General features: G+C 36.8%; 2 protein-coding genes across 2 annotated transcripts; both read right to left on the bottom strand.

Annotated features, from left to right (window-relative positions):
• Nucleotides 1-2,544: 2,544 nt before the first annotated feature.
• On the bottom strand, nt 2,545-9,714 carry LOC144429943 (uncharacterized). The gene is made up of 3 exons (XM_078118190.1): nt 7,265-9,714; nt 6,799-6,969; nt 2,545-6,375 (listed from the first exon to the last, which is right to left on the bottom strand). Exons 1-3 carry the CDS (start codon nt 7,300-7,302, stop codon nt 6,216-6,218), a joined length of 369 nt encoding a protein of 122 aa, XP_077974316.1. The 5' UTR covers nt 7,303-9,714; the 3' UTR covers nt 2,545-6,215.
• A 6,358-nt stretch (nt 9,715-16,072) lies between these two features.
• Nucleotides 16,073-19,044, bottom strand: LOC120347693 (uncharacterized). The gene is made up of 5 exons (XM_078118217.1): nt 18,588-19,044; nt 17,772-18,160; nt 17,289-17,465; nt 16,552-16,770; nt 16,073-16,474 (listed from the first exon to the last, which is right to left on the bottom strand). The coding sequence occupies exons 2-5, from the start codon at nt 18,119-18,121 to the stop codon at nt 16,261-16,263; spliced, it is 960 nt and encodes a 319-aa protein (XP_077974343.1). The 5' UTR covers nt 18,122-18,160; nt 18,588-19,044; the 3' UTR covers nt 16,073-16,260.
• Between the last annotated feature and the right edge of the window lie 3,599 nt (nt 19,045-22,643).

Below are 22,643 nucleotides of genomic sequence, written 5' to 3'. Positions count from 1 at the left end.
TAGACAGACAGTTGATGTTTTAAAATATCGTCTATTCTATTCTGTAATTCTGACGCACTCATGCGTGACCAACGGTTACCAGGCGACGAAAACTGCAGGTATACGCGCTAACCGGGACTACAGGTTTGTTACATTATTTTTGTCTACTGCTTAACGTACCAGTGCAAGATACCTATAATATTGTATCGCTTTTGGATGCAGGAACAAAGCGAATATCAATAAGGATATTTCAGGTTCCCGAATAGGAAGTGAACGGCGACAAAGGTGTGCAGCGTGTCGCAGAAATAACAGCGATGGAACGAATACTAAACGAGTATTCAACTATATAACATGTGTAAATAGTTTGCAGGGTAACTTACTATTACCATATTAATGCGCAACGTTTTTAAACATTCATTTATTGGCATATTTTTGTTTTCTCTGTGTGTATACTGTTTTAACAATGCTGGCCACGTCAATATATCAATTATAGACTACAGACCTGTTCACATGTGATTAGTGTTTCTCTTGATAATTGTTTTTATGAGTGTCCGCACACCGAATTTGCCGTCATGGTTTTGCATTTGTTTGTATATTAAACCACTTATCACCTTTTCCGCAATGCCCCATCTAGCAATCAGTGTACCGGTAGTTTTTCATGGCTTGGTTCTTCTTAAAGCTTTCATGGCTTCATGAGTATGACTATCTTTGCCAATTTATTACATTCCACTCCCCACAATATCTTTGCTTGAGATTATATTGGTTTTGCTTGCTCTCCAGAATTCTCCATCATTAATTTATGTCTGTTATGGAGTTTTCAAAATAAACTATCTATCTAACGCGTGGAATCCAACGGTCCCAAATGTCTACATTTGCGGTAAGCACTTTATCAGTGGTAAGTATCCATATGTTTGCCAATAGTTTTTTTTATTTCTGGAATTGCTCTATTTTTGATATGTAATTAAACTCTTGTAATGCTTAAATCCAATTTAAAAAGATTTTCCAGATACAGCAGTGCAAAAGATAGAAGTGTGCATATCAATCAATCGTTTATTTGTCATCACAAAAACAAGTTCAAATAAAAACGGATACATACACTACAGTTCGCATAAAAAAGCGAAAAGTCATAAAATAGAACTATTCAATAGAAATCCAGAACCAGTCGATACTGCAGCTTCATCTCATAGGGAGTCAAATGCAACCGCCAAAGAAATCCAACTTGGAGTTACTCGAGGAGTAAAATTTACGAATCAGAAAAGAGAAAGATGAAGCTTTAGACAAATTAGTTAACTTAGAAAACTTTGAGGCAGAACTTTTGCAGCTTGTAATGGAGAGAAACGAGACAGTGGAAAAACTAGAAAATTTTAACATTTTTAGTTACAAGAACTTGAGCAAATAGCCAAGAAAGTTCATTTACTATACTGGTTTACCAGTAGAAACATTTGATGTCCATACTCATACTGTCATAGGGCATTTCAGACTGTGATATATCAAAATTTAGTGTAGATATAGTCTAGTAATGGTGTGCAAACACTGCTGGACTGTAGTACATGCAATGAGCATATATACGCTCATTGAGTACATCAGATAAAATGCATTTTGTATTCAAGGTATTAGTTAGTATTTAGTGGTATTTTTACACTCATGCTGTTCCAAACAGAGCCGTTATATAATGGCTCTGGTTCCAAATATGATTTTCTTCCTCATTTTAGATACTGTACTACAAAAGAAAACGGCAATGTTCCACCAATCCGACCTAACGCAGGCTCTAATCGCCACTGCTATCAGTGCTATAAAATGTATTGAGCAAGAAGTCTTGAAGCGTAAAGGTATATGAGAATCATAATAGTTGCAAACAGCTTAGATGGGCTATTCATATTGAAATACTTAAGCACTTTTCTGCAATTGGAACTGCCCATCAAACTCATGTTGCAGACTTCATTGAGGTTTTCAATTCATTTTTTCTCAACTATGAAGATCTTTTGAGGTTAACGAGGCATTAATAAATGAAGCTGAGGAATTTGTTTGTTCACTGTATGAAGAGGATATGAAGAATGAAAATTATACCAAGGCATGTCTATTTAACACTGGCAAACATAAGGATTATACTCTCCACCCAACAATGATTCACTGAAGAAGCATGTGGCCCTCAAATCAGTTCTTGAGTTGGCAAACTACAAGTGTAAGAAAAATAGTCAAAATAATTTATGCAAGTGTGCCAAAATCAACTTAAATTGCACAGATTTTTGTATTGACTGCAAAAATCACAGTACACTTATAGAGGAAAAGTCGATTTTCGAGATAGTGGATTTCGAAAACAATTCAGAAGAAAATGAATTAGATATTGCAGTTGATTTAATAAGTATCATTTATTTATTTTTTTCGCACATTTGTTAGTGTCGTAGTCCTGTTTTTAGAAATAATATTGCCTTCGTTCAAATACATAACCACATAAACTAAAAAAAGACTAATTGTAATATTTCTGTTCACTATATGTTATGTACATATTGTACATTCATTTAATTTTCTTGACTTTTCCGGTAAATTTCTAAGTGAGAAATAACTGATATATTTGTGTTTTCGTGCTCACGATGTTAATTTGTGACTTCATTGCTTAAAAATAAATACTTTTGATAGCTTCTATAAAATGGATGTAGCTTTTTATGCTGTTCTTGTTGTAAACTGCTTGTGGTTATTACATAAAATTTATTCACTAATGTGAATCAGCGTTGTTGGTGTCGCTGCTTTCGAGGTCACTCGCGACTCCTGTCACACAATTAAAGTATTTTTTGTTGTTGGTTACATGTATGCCATATATATTTTTCGTAATCTACCTAATAAATTATGATTGACTGAGGAAGTCCGATTTTGGTCAAGCAGAACATTACAGGAATACATTTGTGCTAGTGTGCTGTAGGGCTCTCGAATTGCATAGTTCTAATGTATGTTCTATTCAATTCAAAAGTCTTGCTGCACACGAACACAAATATATTTCTGTAACGTTTCAGCATCCTTGCGTAATACGCATACGGATCCACCTGCACAAAGGCATAGAGAGCAAGGAAAGGTAGTTAGTTTCACGCAACCTCAACTGTTAGTCACGTTTGCTTCTTCGTGAGACTTCTGTATCCACAATGATCCTATCAACTCCGAACTCAACAACTACTACAAGAAACAAATCTACAAACATCACAAAAAGGACTTCAACAAATTGAAAAAAATTACACTAAAAGAAACCAGACTACAACACCACAAGCTGAGCCTAGAACACTTCGTAGCAACAGGGACATCCCCGAAAGGTCTCCAATTTACCTATAAATCCTGTGTCACTCCGTTGAAAAACTTGACAAAATGGCAGAACTTACATAAGGAATTCTCCAAACAACTGACAAAACAAGCCCTTAAAGAATGCAATTCTAGTTTAAAAGAGGCAACCAGTAACAAGCTACAAACAGAACAAAACCTCCAAACAAAAATGAAAGAAGATACTTGGAATTCCATCCGGTATATGATTGATATTTCGAGAACTAATTTAACCGCAAAACTCAATAACACAAGAATGAAACAATGAGCAAAACAACCGCAACAAAAATAAATAACAAAGAATCGGCCCATTTCAATGAGACCAAAACCAAACCAAAAAGAAATAGAAGATTCAATAGAAAGCAGAAACGACGCAAGAAAGAGAAAATGGCGACAAAGAATACTACATTATACAATCTTTCTAATATCCCGCTAACCGAGCCGCAAATTGAATTGTTGGAAAAAGGCCTAGGTTTTAATCCCACCCCAGAAAGATTTGATAACTTCCAACTACAAGCTGATATTGTTAAAACTATTCGTAACTACCGCCTAAGAGAATACTTCTTTGATTGGTCAACTACAGAAAGCACAAGCGAATTGGCTCGAGCTTACCCAAAGTCGTTACAGATCCCAAGCAAATGGACACCCCCCGCGGGGAGAAATTCAGATCTGGACCACTTTGCCAACACCCTGAAACGAGAAACTAACGAAGGAGCAATAAAAAAACGCACGTTTTCAAACCTCAAAAAAGACGAAGTCCAGGCTTTAAAAGAGCTCGAACAAAAAGCAGCAAGAGATATTGTTATCGTAACTGCTGACAAAGGTGGGGGCACCTGCATTCTCTCTAGATCAGATTATACCACTGAAGGCATGCGACATCTTGCAGACAGTCTGGTCTACGAATACAATCCTAAAGACATCTCTAAACAAATTGGAAATAAAGTGACTAAATTATGTTATAATATGAAAGAAGCCGGCGTCATAGATGATAAACAGTTTAAAGCGATGATTCCAAAAAAAACCAAACCAGGCCGTTTACGCTTACAGCCAAAAATCCACAAGGAAAATCATCCCAGTCGCCCAAATATCTCAGCAAATGGAACAGCAACAGAAAAACTCTCGGCATATATCGATCACAAGTTAACTGACCTCATGTGCAAAGAAATAATACCGTCGTATGTCAGAGACAGCATGGACTAAATATTTTGAAAACAATCGGCGATGTTCCCTCAGGATCCCTTATAGTAACCATGGATGTGTCATCATTATATACAAATATTCCACATGTAGATGGCATCTCAGCAGTTTAAAAGTATCTTAAAAAGCACAGTAACGACAAACACGAAATCCCGTGGATCAAAGAAGCAGTAAATATGGTTCTGAACACCAACAATTTTGTATTCAATGACAAACATTACCTCCAAATCAACGAAACAGCAATGGGAACCAAAATGGCGCCTAAATATGCCAACACATTCAGGGCAAATTTAGAATCAAGGATCCTTCAAACAGCCAAGATCAAACCGCTCTACTACTTCAGATATATCGACGATTGTTTTCTGATATGGACACACGGCGAAACCGAGCTCAAAGATTTCCTAAACCATGCAAATCCAATACACCCTACCATTAAATTTACTTTCGATTATTCAACGGAAAACAGTGCCTTTCTAGACATAAAAGTTCATATAATAGACAACAAATTAGAAACTGAAATTTTCACCAAAGAAACGGACTCTCACCAATACCTTCTACCCTCCTCGTGCCACCCTAAGCACGTCACTGCAAACATTCCCAAAGGACTATTTATACGCATAAGAAGAACATGTTCAACGAAAGAATTCTTCACCAAGCATGCAGAAATTATGAAAAGCTACCTGATAAAAAGAAATTACAAACAAACCTCGATTGACAAAACAATAGGCATGGTAAAAGAAATAACTAGAGATTCACTGTTAACACCAAAAAGAAAACACAATGATCAACAACTATTGCCATTCGTTACTAATTAGCATCCTAATCAACCCAACTTTGGAAACATTTTCTCTAAATATCAATACATACTAAACAACAACGAAAGACTGAGAAACATCTTCCCGGCACCCCCCAAAATTGCATACAGAAAGTGCCCAACATTACGGGACAGACTAGTTCGGGCCAAGTTGAAACCGGAATCATCAAGAGAAGTAAAATCAGGCTTCTATAAATGCAACAGGAAATCATGCTCAACCTGCAAATATTCAGAGGAAACTGAAACAAGCACTAGCAGCGTCACAAGACTTCAAATGAACATCAATCAAAGAATAACGTGCAATTCAGAAAATGTCATATACCTGATAACCTGTAGAAAGTGTGGCATGCAGTACGTCGGTGAAACAGGCAGACATTTAAAATACAGAACACATTAGAAGCACCAATCAAAAAAACAAAGACCTTGCAGTTGGCAAACATTTCAATCAAGCAGGCCATTCCATCAACGACTTTCTGGTAATTGGAATAGAAAAACTATATCGAGATCAAGTATACCGGCAAACGAAAGAAACCTATTTTATTAACAAATTCAAAACATTAGAACCACTAGAGATGAATTTAAGAGATGGATAAATTCACAATTTATGCTAATTTGAACATTACATTTCATTGTCACTTACACTTGATTTCTATTTCGCGGTTTAAGTCATTTCCTTACATTGCAGCCATGACCCTTAAAGGAACTTAGGAGATACCACAGTCGGAGTTACGGGATAACAGCATGAAATTGTTTAATTTTCTTTTTAATTGTCACTCACTACACTGTGGGGTATCTATTGATTTTAAATCAAATTTATCTTCCCTATTGTTCTGGCACTGTCCCAATTTTATTTATATCTCTCTATCGCAAACAGACCCAACATTTGAAATCAATATTTATGTGCATGCAATTGCGTTTCTTGTTATAGTTGTAAAATGCTTGTCTGAAGAAGTCTGACCTCGGTCAGACGAAACGTTACAGAAATATATTTGTGTTCGTGTGCAGCAAGACTTTTGAATTGAATAGAATAGCCATTTACACTCTTGCTACAGCATCCTTGCGTAATACGCATACGGATCCACCTGCGCAAAGGCATAGAGAGCAAGGAAAGGTAGTTAGTTTCACGCAACCTCAACTGTTAGTAGCCTATATTGTATTTGTTTATATTTTATTGTGGATTTTTTACTTCCGAAACTTTAACAGTTTTCATGTCTAAAATATATTATAGTCCTCGTAGTCGTGTGTGTCTTTGCATTTGAGTGTTCACTACTCCGTGTGTGTAGCTGTGAGTTATAACCTTGCACTGAGCCATTTTTCGTATCCGTGATAGGCATAATCATAGCATTTAAAGACCGAGAGACACCACCACCGAGCTAAGAAGAGATGCTACAAAGAGAAAGATCAACAGTAAACAACATATTGGATTATAAAATTTGAATTTAAATAAGATGGCACCAGTATAGAATGAATGTGGTCCATCGTGTGTTATTGTGAAAAACTCTTACCTTGGTATGCCCATCGAGGGCTTTACATAGTGAATCCTCCATTCCATTTCATCTGTTGGATTACCAGTTATTTCCAATAGACCGTCTCGATTACGCACAAGATAGCGGTTAAGCGAAGACTGTGCCCGAAACAACATTCTTCCACCAGCTTGCAATAACATCGTGAACTTACTGTAAAATAGAAAGAATCCAAACAACGAGATTCTTGATATTTTTTCGTAATGTGTCTCTGTGTAAAAATAGCATTTGTAAAATGTTTTGAAAGAGGTTTCTGGTTTGCTATAACTGGTAATCAGTTTTAAGGTAGGCTATAACAGTGCAGTCGTGCAATTTCTGTTGTGAATTAGTCTTACAATTTCTCATTGCAGCTATGTTGTATGATATACGTATATATGTTATAATGTGGACTTCATGTAGTCAAATAAATATAATTATATATTCATTTTATAGTAAAATGTATATTTACATTTCTTTCCCGCCCTCGTTTTTCATCGGGTATTCCATTTTAACTTCATTATCGTTTATATCCAAATTGTAGGTTACGTAGAGTTGTCCATCTGTAGAAGGCAAATGTCCAGCTTGGCCCCTTTTGAGAAGATGCTCGATCTATTTTCCAAAAATGAGTTTTGCTCGAATCATTCTTGACGCTGATGTGATCATGCTTTTTCACAAATTCATCTCGAATAATGTAGACCGGAGCGCCTTCGGACATTTTCGTGAAACATGCGCGCCCGCACGGGTAATACTTCTTCTTCAAACGCATCGCCGATCACGCGCCACGGTTTTGCACAACTAAATCATTTTTGTTACAATTTAATATGTTTTTTTCCATTGTCAAAATCTTTCAATAGTGTTATTGTTGGCACTTGCGAAAGAAGTGAAAGAGGGAAACTGTATTTCATTCCAACAATTAATTATTATCGCTAAAACATTAGGTATATTTAAAGTTGTTATAAACAATTTTTACCGCTGGACGTATCTTTTCACGTTTTGGATTTCGTGCAAGGCCCGAGCATAATATGCGGGCAGAGATCAAAGCTTTTACTATGTCGAAACGCTTTTTAGACTTTTCAGACCACAGAAACTATCGAAAAAATATGACCGTTTTTGTGTTCGAGATATGAAATATTCTCCAATTCCACTTCGCGTCCGTGAAGTAGTGCAATTTACTACGGGGTCGATTAATTACAAGGTCGACCCCCCTCCCCTCCTTCTTTGAATTTTTTTGAAAACTGAAACAGTCGCTAATAACGCGTGCAATTGCCTTTTGCTAAAATCGTCGATTGTTTTCCTCATTGTGACGTGTATCGATCGAATGCATCGGAAATCGCAAAATTTCGTGTGCCTAAGGCACACATTATGTTTGGTTAGCGTTTAGAAACATTTTGTCACTAAAATCGAAACACGGTTAATTGTGGGTGGGATTTGCCTTTTTATCCATTACTTTAAAATTGACGTCGAAAATTTTTGTGTTAACATTAAACAAGGTTGAGAACGCGACTATTTCCCGGTTTGTGATAATATATAAGATAATTAATCTAAAGTATATTCGATCAATTTTTATTGTACTGAAATAAATTTTACTTCGTGAGATTTTACAGCAGATTTACGGGTTTCTTGAAAGGTTTTATCTTCAAAAATAATCGGAGTGGCAACATTGCGATTGAGCGAAGTCAGCATTACAAGTACATCTCGAATTTATCGAATTCGCAAAACGGCAAAAATACAGATCAAAACAATATATAATCGGGCAGTTTACCACACATTATTATGTCCGCGGATTGCCGTGGTGTTTTAGAGTGGCTCTCGTTTTGTCGACGCAACCGCAGTTTAAATTGGAGACAATTAAATTAACAAAGCAAGACATGTTAAATAAGCCCGTATCGGTCTCTGATTGATTCCTTTGCACAGGTGAAAAATAATTTTTCGTTGAAAAAGCGGCACTTTTAACAAGTGGCGCAATCGCGGCGACTGTTCAGCGTGGATTTCGAGGCGGTGAATGTGTATTTTTGATTTACTAGTATACCTCATAATTATTTTCATTGTATGAAGTAAAATTGCACTATACTGGATTTTATATCAGATATCGAGTTTTTTGTAACGGCGATAACGAGTTTGGAAGGTTGCAAAAATACGTATCAAAATACATCAGGCAGCTTATCTCTTATTTTCATGTCCACAGATCGGCGTTTTTTTTAAAGTTTAGTAATTTTTATTCTGACGTAAGAAGTCGCAACCGCGAGTTACGTTGCACACAATCAAATTAATATATATATAGGGACATTTTAGAATCTCGTGCTAGTCATGGAATGAATATTTTTTTCGCGACAGAAAAATCACGGATTGAATATTTTACGCGACAGAAAAATTATTATACGCTTAAAAACGGCGGCTCTTTTAACGAGCGCGTTATCGCGGATTTTGACCCCCCTTTGAAAATCCTGGCTGTGCGCCTGAATTTGTGCCTGTTTATTTTCGTATTAAATTAATAATAAAAACTCTGAAAAGTCATTGCGTGAATCCCGAATGTCATTTTGAGTTCCATTGAATATTTATTAAATCGGCAATTCTACTAGTCAAATCTTAATTCCTTTGTAAAATTTAGGTAATATTTCGCACAATAGATTGTTTGTTACCCTGTTTTGCATTTCTAAATTTATTGCGCTTCATGCAGGACTGAGAATTGAATCAATACCCAAATGCGACTCCTCAAATTTGTCGTTTCTGTTTGTTAGCAAGAGCCGTGAGGTAATTCTCGCGGAATTCAAAGGATCGGTTTAGTGCCGCGCAAGTTCGATGTCCAAGCAAAGCGGCCTAGGTACTCGATATATGAGTAGCAAAATGACATTCTAATTATTAGAGAATGACATCGACAGGTTATTGTTATGTGACGATACACGATGCGGTGTTTTGCGGTTGTCGTTCCAAGTTCGCCCCCCCCCCCCCCCAAAAAAAAAAAAAAAAATGGAAAGTGTCCGCCCCTGGTTCTCCAGGTATTACCGTTAAAATTCACAGATAAATAGTGTATAATCAAGTAAACCATATCGAGGATTATCACAAATCAAGACGTTTTGTCTCCGTACCTAACGTTAGCATAAGCAGTTTTGAGTAACCTCAATACTGATTTAAATAAAACCTTATACTGGCGCTCTTACATAAACTTTCTAGAACGTTACCTTGTACCTCAATTGATACACATTGCTTCAGATTGGTGCAATACAGTTTTTTCTCCTGCTAGTTACTAAGGTAACACATATATCGCAACCAGATTGCAAAACGTAATGTAGCAAATATTCTACTCATGCGTTGTTGACGACCAGAACAAGTGCTTGTTATTGTAGGTGGATGGAAATCTGGCGTGACGGAACAGAAGCTTAAGAAACAAATCTGAAGTGAGACATAAGAGCAGAGGAATGTAGCGGTAAGATGAATTGATTTTGTTGCCTAACGATTTCGCGCGAGTTTGTATGCCATACCTCATTAGACAGGGCCGTACCAAACTTTTCGGCTGCCCAAGACGAGTTTCTGATAATGATCTGCCTTATACCTAACCTTAAAAAATAATTCAGGTGTAAACAAATCATAGATGTTGTTATACATGAATCAATAAATTAAAGATCAAGTAAGAGTGAAATGTTTGTATTATTGCGCCATGTCACCCAATGCCCAGATGAGCAAATTGACGGGAAGGGACAGTCAGCCATTGCTGCTTCACCATCACAACGATCAAGAACACAAGATTATACACGTAATGTCATCTTCCACCTAAATAAAAACGCATCGGGAAAACAGTTGTTATAACGCGAACCCAACAGCGCCTTGGACGCAGCGCCTACAACTTGATACCGAGGGCGGTTGCCATCATGGACCTTTCCTAGCCCCTGCTTGTGGATGCCATCTTATAAGTTTTGAACCAGAGAGCCTCAAAATGCATAGCCCAGGGTCTAAATCCGCCCCTAGTCAAATCTTTTGTATCCGGTACAGCGAGTCGGTTTAGGATCGTGCACCATAGTCCTGTATCTCCTATAACCGATGTTCATCATCGATGGGCATGTATGACTTTCTTTCCGTTTGAACACTCAATTTTAAATTCCCAGAACCAAGTACACAAACCGATTTCAATGTTCCAAACCTTTGCACTAGGTAGGGCTGGGCATTTCGAATCGAATAGTAAATTATTCGAATCGGTTAGGAGCAAATTTTCGAATCGCCGCCATCTTGTTTTACTCTTTCCGCCAATGGTCGAAGTAAATTTCCTAATTTTTTTTTTCATTGAAGCCATATTTTTTCAACACAATTCTGACATATGACTCTTTTCTGTATTGAGGTATTGATGAAAACGTTTTTTTTTTGTCAGTGATGTATTCTATGTTTTCAGTAATTTATGTGTCTGGAGGACCTAAAATAATAATAAAGTTACATACAATTTCATACCTTCCAAGTATTCGAGATTCGATTCGATTCGAAAAAATTATTCGATTCTGAAATCATCAGGTATTCGAAAATGCCCAGCCCTAGCACTAAGTTCCGTATTTATACTACAGAATTGTACGTTCTTTTCTTGTGCCGAGTAGGCTACCCAGTTCAACAATTGAGATCGATTATATATATATATAACACCATTTTCATTTTTTTGTCCTAATTTGTTGCTGATATTTATAACTCGGATCATTGGTACAAATATCATCTTCCCCTTTGTCGATTCTTCGCCATCCACACGTTAAAAACAAAACAGCTCGTCCATGATAAATATCGGGGGTGGGCAAATTTTTTTTAGTATCAGAGCCTCATGCAGCAAGTCCAAAATATGTGAGAGCCGCATAATTTATGAAATTAATAATATTGGAGCTTATCAAATCATTTTGTATTGTAACTGTTACATTGGTACTAATCTTGGAGACGCAAATTCGGTGTTTGACCTATTCCGCTATTGACTGGGACAACATGAGCAATATTTTTTCCACAAAATACAGTCAGAGCATTAATGTTTAGCACGAGCAATATTCCATAATATAACAAAACTAGCCTAGGTTGGTTCATCGGATTTTTTGCCAAATGATATAATAAATTTCTACAGTCTTTTTAGTAATAATTAAAAGTCATTTAATTAATCTGTGTTTCCTTACAGCGAGTTCACGAGGGTAGTCCCGTACGAGGTTTCTGTGATTCGTTTCATGGTGACGTTCAACATTGCTAACTTTACTTTGAGCAGCTTATGGAAGATTAGGCACAAGGGTTTATTTTTCTGACTAGCGAATGCGTATTCTAATTCTGATTTGACAACTCTGTTTTCATTTTTGTATTTTTGCTTCTTACTTGACATATCGCAAGTGAGACTAACCACAATCAAATTGCAATGCCGCCAACACAGCCTTGTGACGAAAGATTTGTCGCTTGACCGATTTAAAATTCCACGCCACAACGATTTTCCTACTAAAACGTAATTTGTCATAATCGTTGATGAAAACTTCTTCCACCGCTTAATAAATTTAAAAAATACTATTACACTACACTTCCTCTAATTCGAATTTGGATAATATTGAATGCTAGCGAGAAGAACCGCATAAATACTCCCGCGGGCCGCGGTTTGCCCACTGTTGAAATAATATATATATGATTATGCCTAAAAGAATATATGAACTTGGTTTCAACCACTTGTTTGGTTTAGAACACCAATAGCATTTATATGCCTATAGATGTATGCAGTGGCGGCGCGTGGTCATTTTGACAACCGGGGCAAGCTACTGCGGGACCAAGTCACCCCCATCTACGGGGACAGGATGAGCGCTGTAAGTTCTCCCATCATTTTATGAGTATAAAAACCATTCCATCGGTAACAACCAATCGGCAAAAGCGACAATTTTTAACGATAAGAAAGTGTCTTTAAAACCGGTCCAAGTCAAGGGATTAATAAATATAGACATAGTTTATTTTGAAACCTCTTTCAAAAGGAAAGGCAATATTTACCCAGATAAATACAATAACATATTAACAGAAACTTCGGGAAAGCAGACAAAACCTAAAATAAGGTTTTATAACGTTACTATGAAGAAAGGAAAGCTAATGCAAAGATAAGGGCATGCGTCGCTCACTCATAGATATATATGCTGCTAGACTTCTACATCTTGAACATATATGCAACACGCCGCGGTTTCTTGGAAGCAAAATGCTCAACAACGCGCTGATTAAAGTCATGCATCCCAGAAATAACATCTCTGTGAATGGATAAAACAGCCAAGGATTTTAATCTATCTTGCTTCATTGTGTTTCTGAGATACGTTTTAATACGCTTCAGCGTGCTGAATGTTCGCTCTGCGTCGGCGGAAGAAATAGGCGTCGTCAAAATGATGTCCAGAAATTTTGCAGACGCCGCAAAGGTAGTTACTAGAGTGTTATCTATGAGGAACTCATAGAGCGCGCAAGTTGATGTGATGTTCAAAAAAGTTTGATTGGTGTATATACATCGCAATTCATTTTCCAATTTACCCACGTTTATCATGGGGTAAAATTTGGAGACAGTAGCCAACAAATGGATGGGAAATTGACGTGCAAATTTTGAAAAATTTTTGGGGTTCATCAAAGAGAACGCGGCAAGGTGTTCAGTGCGCAGACGATCGCCTATTTAATTCACCAGAATGTCACAGCATTCCTTTGCAGACAAAATCAAACGCTGCGTTGTTTGCCCGCGGCGTAAAGAAGCACTCCATGTGTCGTCGTATTTTATTGTTTCCCGGATACGAGATACAGCATCGCAGAAGTCTGAAATACACGACTGCACAGACGCTCCATCCATTAGCCTTGACTGCAATGCGCCGTATAATACATCCACGTGATAGAATATTGTGGAGAAAAAAGCGAGAAAAAATGAAAACTCACCATCTTCTAGCAGACGCTTTAGACCTGCCGCCTCCCTTACAGAGCGTTCGTCTCAAACCAAACTGAATGCCATTGAAACACTCAATGAGCTCAGACCTAATTTCGGAAACGCCCTGCACCACGCGTGATTGGAAGTTCCAACGTGTTGGTGCACAAGCTGGGAGACGGCGGCTACATATCTGGCGAAGGAGGTCAGAGTGCTTCGGCGAAACGGAAAAAAATGAGGAAAACCCCGAAACATTTGCAAAAAATATACGGACAAAAGGGGTATCAAGACACATATTTATAATAACGAGATTTAATTGGTGTGCATAACAATGTAAAAAATGCGCATGAGGAAAATCTTCTTTTATATAAACTTGAACACCATGTTTCGACCCACTCATGACTGCCGCGCCGTCATAAGTTTGAGCTATCAATTTTGACTTCGCGTTGTAAGGCTTAACACTTCTTTCAGTACAGCCTATATCCCGCAAGCCGTGCGATCAACGATTGGTACAAAGCTGTGAAATCTCTCGGTAGGTTTACCATCTTTCACAAACCGAAAAATCACAGCCAGTTGGGAAACGCACGTGATGTCAGTTGTCTCGTTAGACTGAATCGAAAGGAACTGGCAATTCTCAATTTCCAGAGCCAAATGTTGTAAATAAATTTTATACATTGATTCGAGCAAATCATTTTGGATATCCTTAGATGTCCCTTTCGAAACAGTTGCGGCATCAAGATGATCTCTCAATACTGTATCTAGAGATGCGGTGTATTCCACCATATCCAAAAATACCCCTCTATTAGAAGAGCCAGCCCGTTCATCGTGTCCACGGAGGGACAGCTCGTGACAACCAATGAATTTCAAAACATCTATCAATCGACCGAGAACATGGCGGTTTTTCTCGACGTTTTGGTTGTGCCGACGAATAGAAACCGCGCGTCCTTCATCCAACTGTGCTGCAATATTAACATTCCGAATGTTCGGTATTTTACTGCATTGTCCAGATGCTCCATAGAAGATTGATGATCCCTGGCACGCTCGGAAAGATGTTTAAGATCTCTAAAACCAAATTTACACCAACGTGAGTCACGGGCGGTAGCAAAAAGTAGGCAATAAAAACAAAAAAGTGCATTTTCGTCCTCGCTGTAACACAACCATTCGTGTTTTTTATACCAAGTTTCTGCGCAGAATGTACGCCGACGCTTTCCTCCGTCATGGGATTGTTCCAGTGAACAATTTTTTGGTTGATAAGGCCCAAGACGTTGTACCTCTAAAACGGAGTGCGAAGTAGTGCATCAACCTTATTCATTATGAGGTCTAAGGCTAAGAAATGCGAAGCCGGAAAGAAGTGAGGAGCTCAAAAGGAATGTGGAAAATCGAAGGCAAATGGACTAAAGGTCTCTAACTGATTCAAATAGCGAAACAAGCGACAAAAACGAAGGCGAGGAAACTCTTCAAGCAACCAACGAACGAGAAGGAATGCGTGAATATCTCAACACGTTGTCGTAAGAAACGTCGGCATTGTGTCGTCATAATTTCGGGGCTAGCCCCGATCGACCCCGATGATTTAGTAAAAGAAACAGAAAACAAACGAGACAAACGCGGCGAGTGGAATATAAAAGAGAGAATACGATATACAATGAGCAACCGGGGCAAAATCGGCGTCGCCCCGTCGACGTTCGGCGAAGGCTTTGCGAGCGAAAAATGAACCATGTCGGGAGAATATGGCTAGTGTAGACAGTCTGTGCAACCGATATTGAGGTATTTTTCGAATATTTTTTATTATACCGAAAAAACAACCGGGGCATTGCCCCGGTTGGCCCTATTGACGCGTCCATGTATGTGTATCTATAAAATATATATATGTATAGATCGGACCTAAACAAACATAAGAGTGAGAGGAAATAGATATAAACGACCGATAAGGCGGTAATAATGTTGGAAGACAAAGAATCTATATTTGAAATATCAAGCATTAGGCCTACTTTCATGATTCTGTCACATCTAATATACGCGTAAGGTCCACAAGTCAAAACAGGCAAAATATGCAAATAATGAAAAAGCTGAGAAAATTTTCTGTTTTTACTTTCATTTGATTGATTCGTCGCGAGTTTACTATTAAAGGCTACACGATATTTCATTCAAGAAACTAAAAATATTGCTGTTGTGACTGACTCATTTCTCAAGATAACAGCGATCAGCTTTTGGGAGATTATGGTGTCATAACGGCCGCGTCTTTAAGTGTTCTTCTGTCAACAACCCTCGAACCTGGGCGTGTAATTTGTCTGTGAACTGGATCTGCAATCTGCACTTCGTGAAGCGAAGTGCTGGTAACCAGTCCCGAATAAAATCAAAAATATCTCATCTCAAAATGGCCCGATTTTTCGCACACTCAATTAATACACCGTGTAAGTTGTTAAAATTATTCTTAGTACATAATAATATTAATGATAATAATATGTATATTACGGTAGTTATAATTATAAAAGTTTTAAGACAAAACACTCTTGCGATAGACATTATTCGAATGAAGCTATATGTCATAACTAGGCGTTAACACTTGTTTTAACACTTCCTTCATTTAGACAACGTAAGTTTCATTCCATGTCACTCTCCTCGATAGGTATTTCTGAGAGTAGGATGTTCTTTCCACCAACAAAGAATCCGGGATTGCTTATAACTATCTCCCATGTGGTAGCTTCAGATTTATTTGTCTTCATCTCCAGATCTCCGTGATCTTCCGGTCCATGGACGTATTCGTTGTTGCATTGAAGTAAAACTCCCGATCCCGATTTGGTAGAGTGAAAATTTCTGTTGCAACACAAAAGTGATTCGTACTTTTACTATTTGTTAATTAGTTAATTACCGGGAAAAATATGAATACTTACGCAATATTATTACTGGATCCAAAAAGTAGGTTTTGGGAGATGTGGAAAAAAGGTCCCGACAAAAACTGAAGAATGTGGCCAGCACTTGGTATAACCGTCCAGTTTTCTGTGGCACTGGTTTGTATTTGTTGAACATGGTGAAAATCAATAGGACCAGAAGATTTCCATTTCTTGGATTCACTACCATGTTCAATCTGAGCCGTATAACTTGACGGTGAACTGAAAAAGAAACATTATATTCATACTTTGAACAGAGCCAATATAGATTACCGAAATGTAAATTATTCTATGCTGCTCCAACATTATGTGTAGTTATTTGCGTCGAGTATTCAGATTGAGGACGTCGTTGTGTTTCATTCTACAAGTCATATGTAAAAAAGATATATTGTATCTGTTTATATTTTATTGTGGATTTTTTACTTCCGACACTTTAACAGTTTTCATGTCTAAAATATATTATAGTCCTCGTAGTCGTGTGTGTCTTTGCATTTGAGTGTTCACTATTCTGTGTGTGTAGCTGTGAGTTGTAACCTTGCACTGAGCCATTTTTCGTATCCGTGATAAGCATAATCATAGCATTTAATGACCGAGACACCACCAGTGAGCTAAGAAGAGATGATACAAAGAGAAAGATCAACAGTAAATAACATATTGAATTATGAAATTTGAATTTAAATAAGATGGCACCAGTATAGAATGAATGTGGTCCATCGTGTGTTATTGTAAAAAACTCTCACCTCGGTATGCCCATCGAGGGTTTGACATAGTGAATCATCCATTCCATTTCATCTGTTGGATTATCAGTTATTTGCATTCCCAATAGACCGTCTTGATTACGCACAAGATAGCGGTTGGACGAGGACTCTGCCCGAAACAACATTCTTCCACCAGCTTGCAATAACATCGTGAACTTACTGTAAAAGAGAAAAAAACTTAAACATCGAGATTCTCGATATTTTTCTGTAGGGTGTCTTCGTGTACAAATCGCACTTGTAAAATACGATGTAAAATGTGTTAAAACAGGTTCCAGGTTCGCTAAAATGGTATCAGTTTTACGGTATAAAACTGTAGTTTGCAATTTCTGTTGTGAATTAGTCTAACTATTTCTTATTGCAGCTAAGTGGTATGGTACATATATATTATGGTATATGCAGACGTCATGTAGTCAAATGAATATAATTATATTTTCGTTATATAGTAGGCCTAAAATGTATATTTACATTCCTTTTCTGCCCTCGTTTTTCATTGGGTATTCCATTGTAATCTCCTTATCGTTCATATCCATACTGTACGCAACGTATAGTTGTCCACCTGCAGAAGGCAAGGCAAATGTCCAACTTGGCTCCTTTGAAGATGTTCGATCTATATTCCAAAAATGATTTTTGATTGAATCATTCTTGACGCTGATGTGATCATGCTCTTTCACAAATTCATCTCGAATCCATTTATTGTAGTTTTTGTCGCAAATCTCGAATCCTGGTTCTTCCTCGATATCACTGCAGCCTTGACTATCTTCCTTTTTGGAATTTATGCTGTTCAATTTCTCGCTGATCCATTCGAAGAGAGACATGGTTAATTTATATTCAGTACTTGAAAATTACAACACGTGCTTTAACAGAAAAAATGCTATAAATAACTCGGTAGGAAAATCTAATTGTTTCTAACTAATCGCGGACGAGAGTCTTCAGTGATGTTTAACAATCGCTTGACTACAAAGTAGCTTTCTGCGACAAAGAGTCATTCTTAAACCCTTTACAAACAAAGATGCTCAAATATACGACCACGAAAGCCAAATGTCATATAAAATGTTTACATGAATTAAAATAAACCAACAAAATATTGGATAAAATATCGGGCTCGCAAGATTCGAAATAAAAATCCATTTTCAAATGATGAGCATATGAAATCAATTGGCTCCATGGTTGCGAAGATGAGCATTCTTATAATAGCAATAATTTAGCACAATAATTTTCAATTTATCATTATCAACTCGGTGTACAAAAATGAAATTCATATTTTAACATCACGGAAAGTACCTTTGAATACTCGATGTAACGTTCACCCATGCGTAAATGTAATGAACTAAGGTGAAACTGTACAGTGCAATAATAGTTAGCTTCAATATGCAGTTTGATATTTGTTATGTCAACTTTCTGTAAATATAATATGATTTAAAATCGCAAAAATTATTTGAAGTTTGAATTTACAAATTAGCCCACGAAGCTGAAAATTATTGATGTATACACTCTTGATTTATTTTTGAACTTACAATCCCTATTATTGCTGATTCTGTCAACTGTGAACAGTTTCTCTTCATATGCGAAGCAGCAAATAAATTTTAAACAAATATACTACAATATAACAAATATAAATATACTGTATATAACAAAACATTATCTGAGGTTCGCCAGGTATTCCGGTTTAAATTCGCACATAAATAATGTACTTTCCGGTAAACAATATCGAGGATTATCACAATCCAAGACGTTCTTTCGCCGTAACTAACGTTAGTTTTTGAGCAGTTTTGAATTACCTCAATACTGAATTGAATATAACTTATACTGGCGCTATTACGTAAACTTTCAAGAACGTTCACAACATTGTACCTCACTTGATACACATTGCTCCAGATAGGTGCAATAAATTTTTTCTCCTTCAACTTACTGAGGTAACACATATATTGTAACCAGACTGCAAAAGAAAATGTATCGAATATTCTACTCACGCATTGTTGACGACAAGACCAAATTAGTGCTTGCTATTGTAGGTGGATGGCAATCTGGCGTGACGGAGCAGAAGACAAAGAAACAAATCTGAAGTGTGACATAAGAGTAAAGGAATGTAATGATGAATTGATTTTGTTGCTAAATGATTTCGCACGAGTTTGTATGCCATACCCCATGTAAACAGGGGCGTACCAAACTTTTCTACTGCCCAGGACGAGTTTCTGATATGATGTTCCTTATACCTAACTTCAAAAATAATTCAGGTATAAACAAATTATAGATGTTGTTATACATGATTATGAATAAATTAAAGATCAAGTAAGAGTGAAAGGTTTGTCTCTGCACATTCTATCTTTCCAGATTGTACTGAATATGACAAAGTGAATATTCATGGTAACTAGTTGATAACTTTTGTTTAAAAAAAACACGCTCTCGTATAGCACACTAAAATGATCGAACATACGACTCATAATAATGTTTCAACACCAATAAAAGAAGTCAAATTTTTTTACCTGGATCTGTAACCATCAAATTCTCATGAATTGGGCAATTTTTCACCCTTCGCAAAAACCAAGCACAAATATTATTGTTACGATAAACCTTCAAGTATTCTTTCAAGCAAAATTGTTGTTGTTGGTATTCACCTTTTCCAATGATCATGGTGCTGCAAAGCCACAATATGATGTGTTATGGCTAGGCAGTAGAAAACAAAAAGATGAGATTTTTGGAAACGAATTGCCGCAAAACGTAAAAAAAATCATATGTATTTTCATAACAAAGAAGCCCAAATAAAACAACTTGTCGCTTGAAATCTTCAACATTGTAGACAACCCCCATCAAAAAAAGGAAATGAACTGGGGAAACACTGTGAGTTTCTACGCCGACAGTTGTCCGCAATATTTAGTGCTCGATAAGGTTTACTGCAAGTCCAGGAGGTTATTCCCAACGTCCATGCTGTCCAAACAACACTTGCCTCAATCTTACAGCAGTAATGAGGGAGGGTTTTGGTGTTGTCAATATCATCAAATGTGTAGAGCTGCTAAATGTTGTATGTTTCATGATGAATGTGTATCAACCTCGTATCTCAATCCCATCCTTTAAAAAAAAACATCGCCACGCCTTTCGGTTTCAAGATAAGGCATGTCACTTAAAAGGCATATCCTATGCACTGGTGGGTCTTAATATCGATGCAAGGCAGAAATTAAAATCCAATCAATCTCTTTGAGAAACTTTCGTATTTCAGAGAAAGACTGCAACTCAGGAAGAAGAAAAAACAGGTGTGTGCAGAAATAGCAGTCATCCACCACTGAACGACTATTTGGTGGAATGGAATCAGCTTGCTAATAGATGTTGGGATTGGTGTGAATTTGAAGTGCGGTTACCCATGGCGGGCGAATCAGGAAGTGTTATTAATGTCGGGTTACATGCGGGATAAAAAAAAAGAAGATGCTCAATTCGGAGTAGGACGCCTTTTGTGGATAGCTTTGTAATGTGGGAATGGAATGTTGATACATAAGGAACGAAAAACTCGTGACATTGGTAACAATTCTAACAAGGAAAACACATACTTCCATGATTCCATAATGCATCCATAAATGATTCCATAAAGACATTGATAATGCTACTCGTCAAATTTATATAAAAATATAATTTATAATGCCAAAAAGGCATTTCGTCTCCAATTCCTGTATTTGTGATTCGTGAAATTGATTCGAGGATAGACGTACCCGTTCACAGATAGTCTCTAAAGTTTGTAAGTTTTGCGAAAGAGCAGTTTGGGTACAGAACAAATAGCTCAGATCAGTGGTTCTCATACGGTAGTGGCGATTGGACCAAAAAGTCCTGTAAACTTAGAAAATAGAAATGTTAGTTGTTGTTGAAGCGTATACTGGAATGGAAATGTGACTTTCTAAATAATTCTTTAATTTAAGTCTTCAAATTATTAACAACAAGCGATAAAAAATATATTTAAAGCAGATTAGTAGTTATGGAAGGATTATTCTTACACGTAACCTAATGCACTTCGTGATAAGTTGAAATGTAACTCAAAATTGGTTTGGAAACCCCTGGCCCACTTAATCCTTAACCGTTATTCTAACCCTAAATTGTATCATTAAATAAATTTACAGCAACAACAAAAATACAACTCCGAGCACCGCCCAGAGAGGTAACCATAGGAACAACATTCTGTAGACAAGGCAGCATCAAATACATTTTAATGAGTGTTTGTTCAATGCCTTAAATCCTAAGTCAAAAAAGTGGTCTATGCAGTGAAGTTGAGATGAAATGACACTGTGATATTATATATATATATATATATATATATATGAGCAGAAGTGAACGTTTGGCCAACACAGATTGCAGAGAAGACTTCCCTCCGGCCGGCGAAACAATTCTTTTTATCTCATTGCAAATTCTAGAAACAAGTAATGAAATTTTGAATATCGATCTGCTTGATGTGTTGTTTCTCTGTCTGCTGTGTAAAAATGTCATTCTGACGGCGTATGACGTTCAGAGATTACAGACTTTTCACCCCACCGCTAAACGTGAACACAGAATAACGATTTTCTGAACACCAAACCAAGATTATACGAAATTTTAGACCTTTTCTCTGAGTATTTCAGTGCGAAATGACATTTTTTGTGCATTGAAAGTATTTCGTTTGACTTCTTGGTATATTTCGTCCATTTCTCTATTTAATTGAAAACTTGTCTGGGATGTTAATACATGGCAAAAGATTTTTAAGCCCCAAAAGAATTATGATTAGTTTTCTGCAAGTATAAGGCTATTTGGTTTAATTTACTCTTTTGTTATTTTAAAAATATTATGTTCGAATTCTGAATATGTTTCTGTCCAATTTTAATATTTGATTAGAATTCTTTTAATCCATAACAAATCATTTTTAACTCAAAAAGTAGATCATAAATAAATTTTATGTTTGATATAATAGTTTTCCTTTAAAATTGGAGCTTGATTTCTAATTTTGAATAAATTCCAAGTGTTGCTTTTGCCTTTTGGTTGAATACGTAGCCATTTTATGACCAAGCTGATTTATACATTCATAATCAATTTAACACTTGATGGCGAAGTTTGATCTAATTTTTGTTTAGTATTTACCTATACTATTTCGATAATAAATGCTATGTAACAGCTAGGACGAGCTCATGATACCCTCAATATAGAATACCCTCAGAAAATGAAATCAAATATTCCCATTTGAGAAGACGGCCTACCCCCTACATCGTCAATTCCATTTGATGTGCCTGAACTACTGTAAAGACGCACCACGCTTCTAACGAGGGAGAATCTGGCTTAGTTGTTTTTCCAGCGCTGTAGTATGTTGTTTAATAAATGTTGATTTCTCGA

The sequence above is a fragment of the Styela clava genome, chromosome 11, assembly GCF_964204865.1.
Source record: "Styela clava chromosome 11, kaStyClav1.hap1.2, whole genome shotgun sequence".
Taxonomy (NCBI): Eukaryota; Metazoa; Chordata; class Ascidiacea; order Stolidobranchia; family Styelidae; genus Styela; species Styela clava.
Note: the sequence above shows the minus strand (reverse complement) of the source record. Positions and strands in the feature narration are given on the sequence as shown.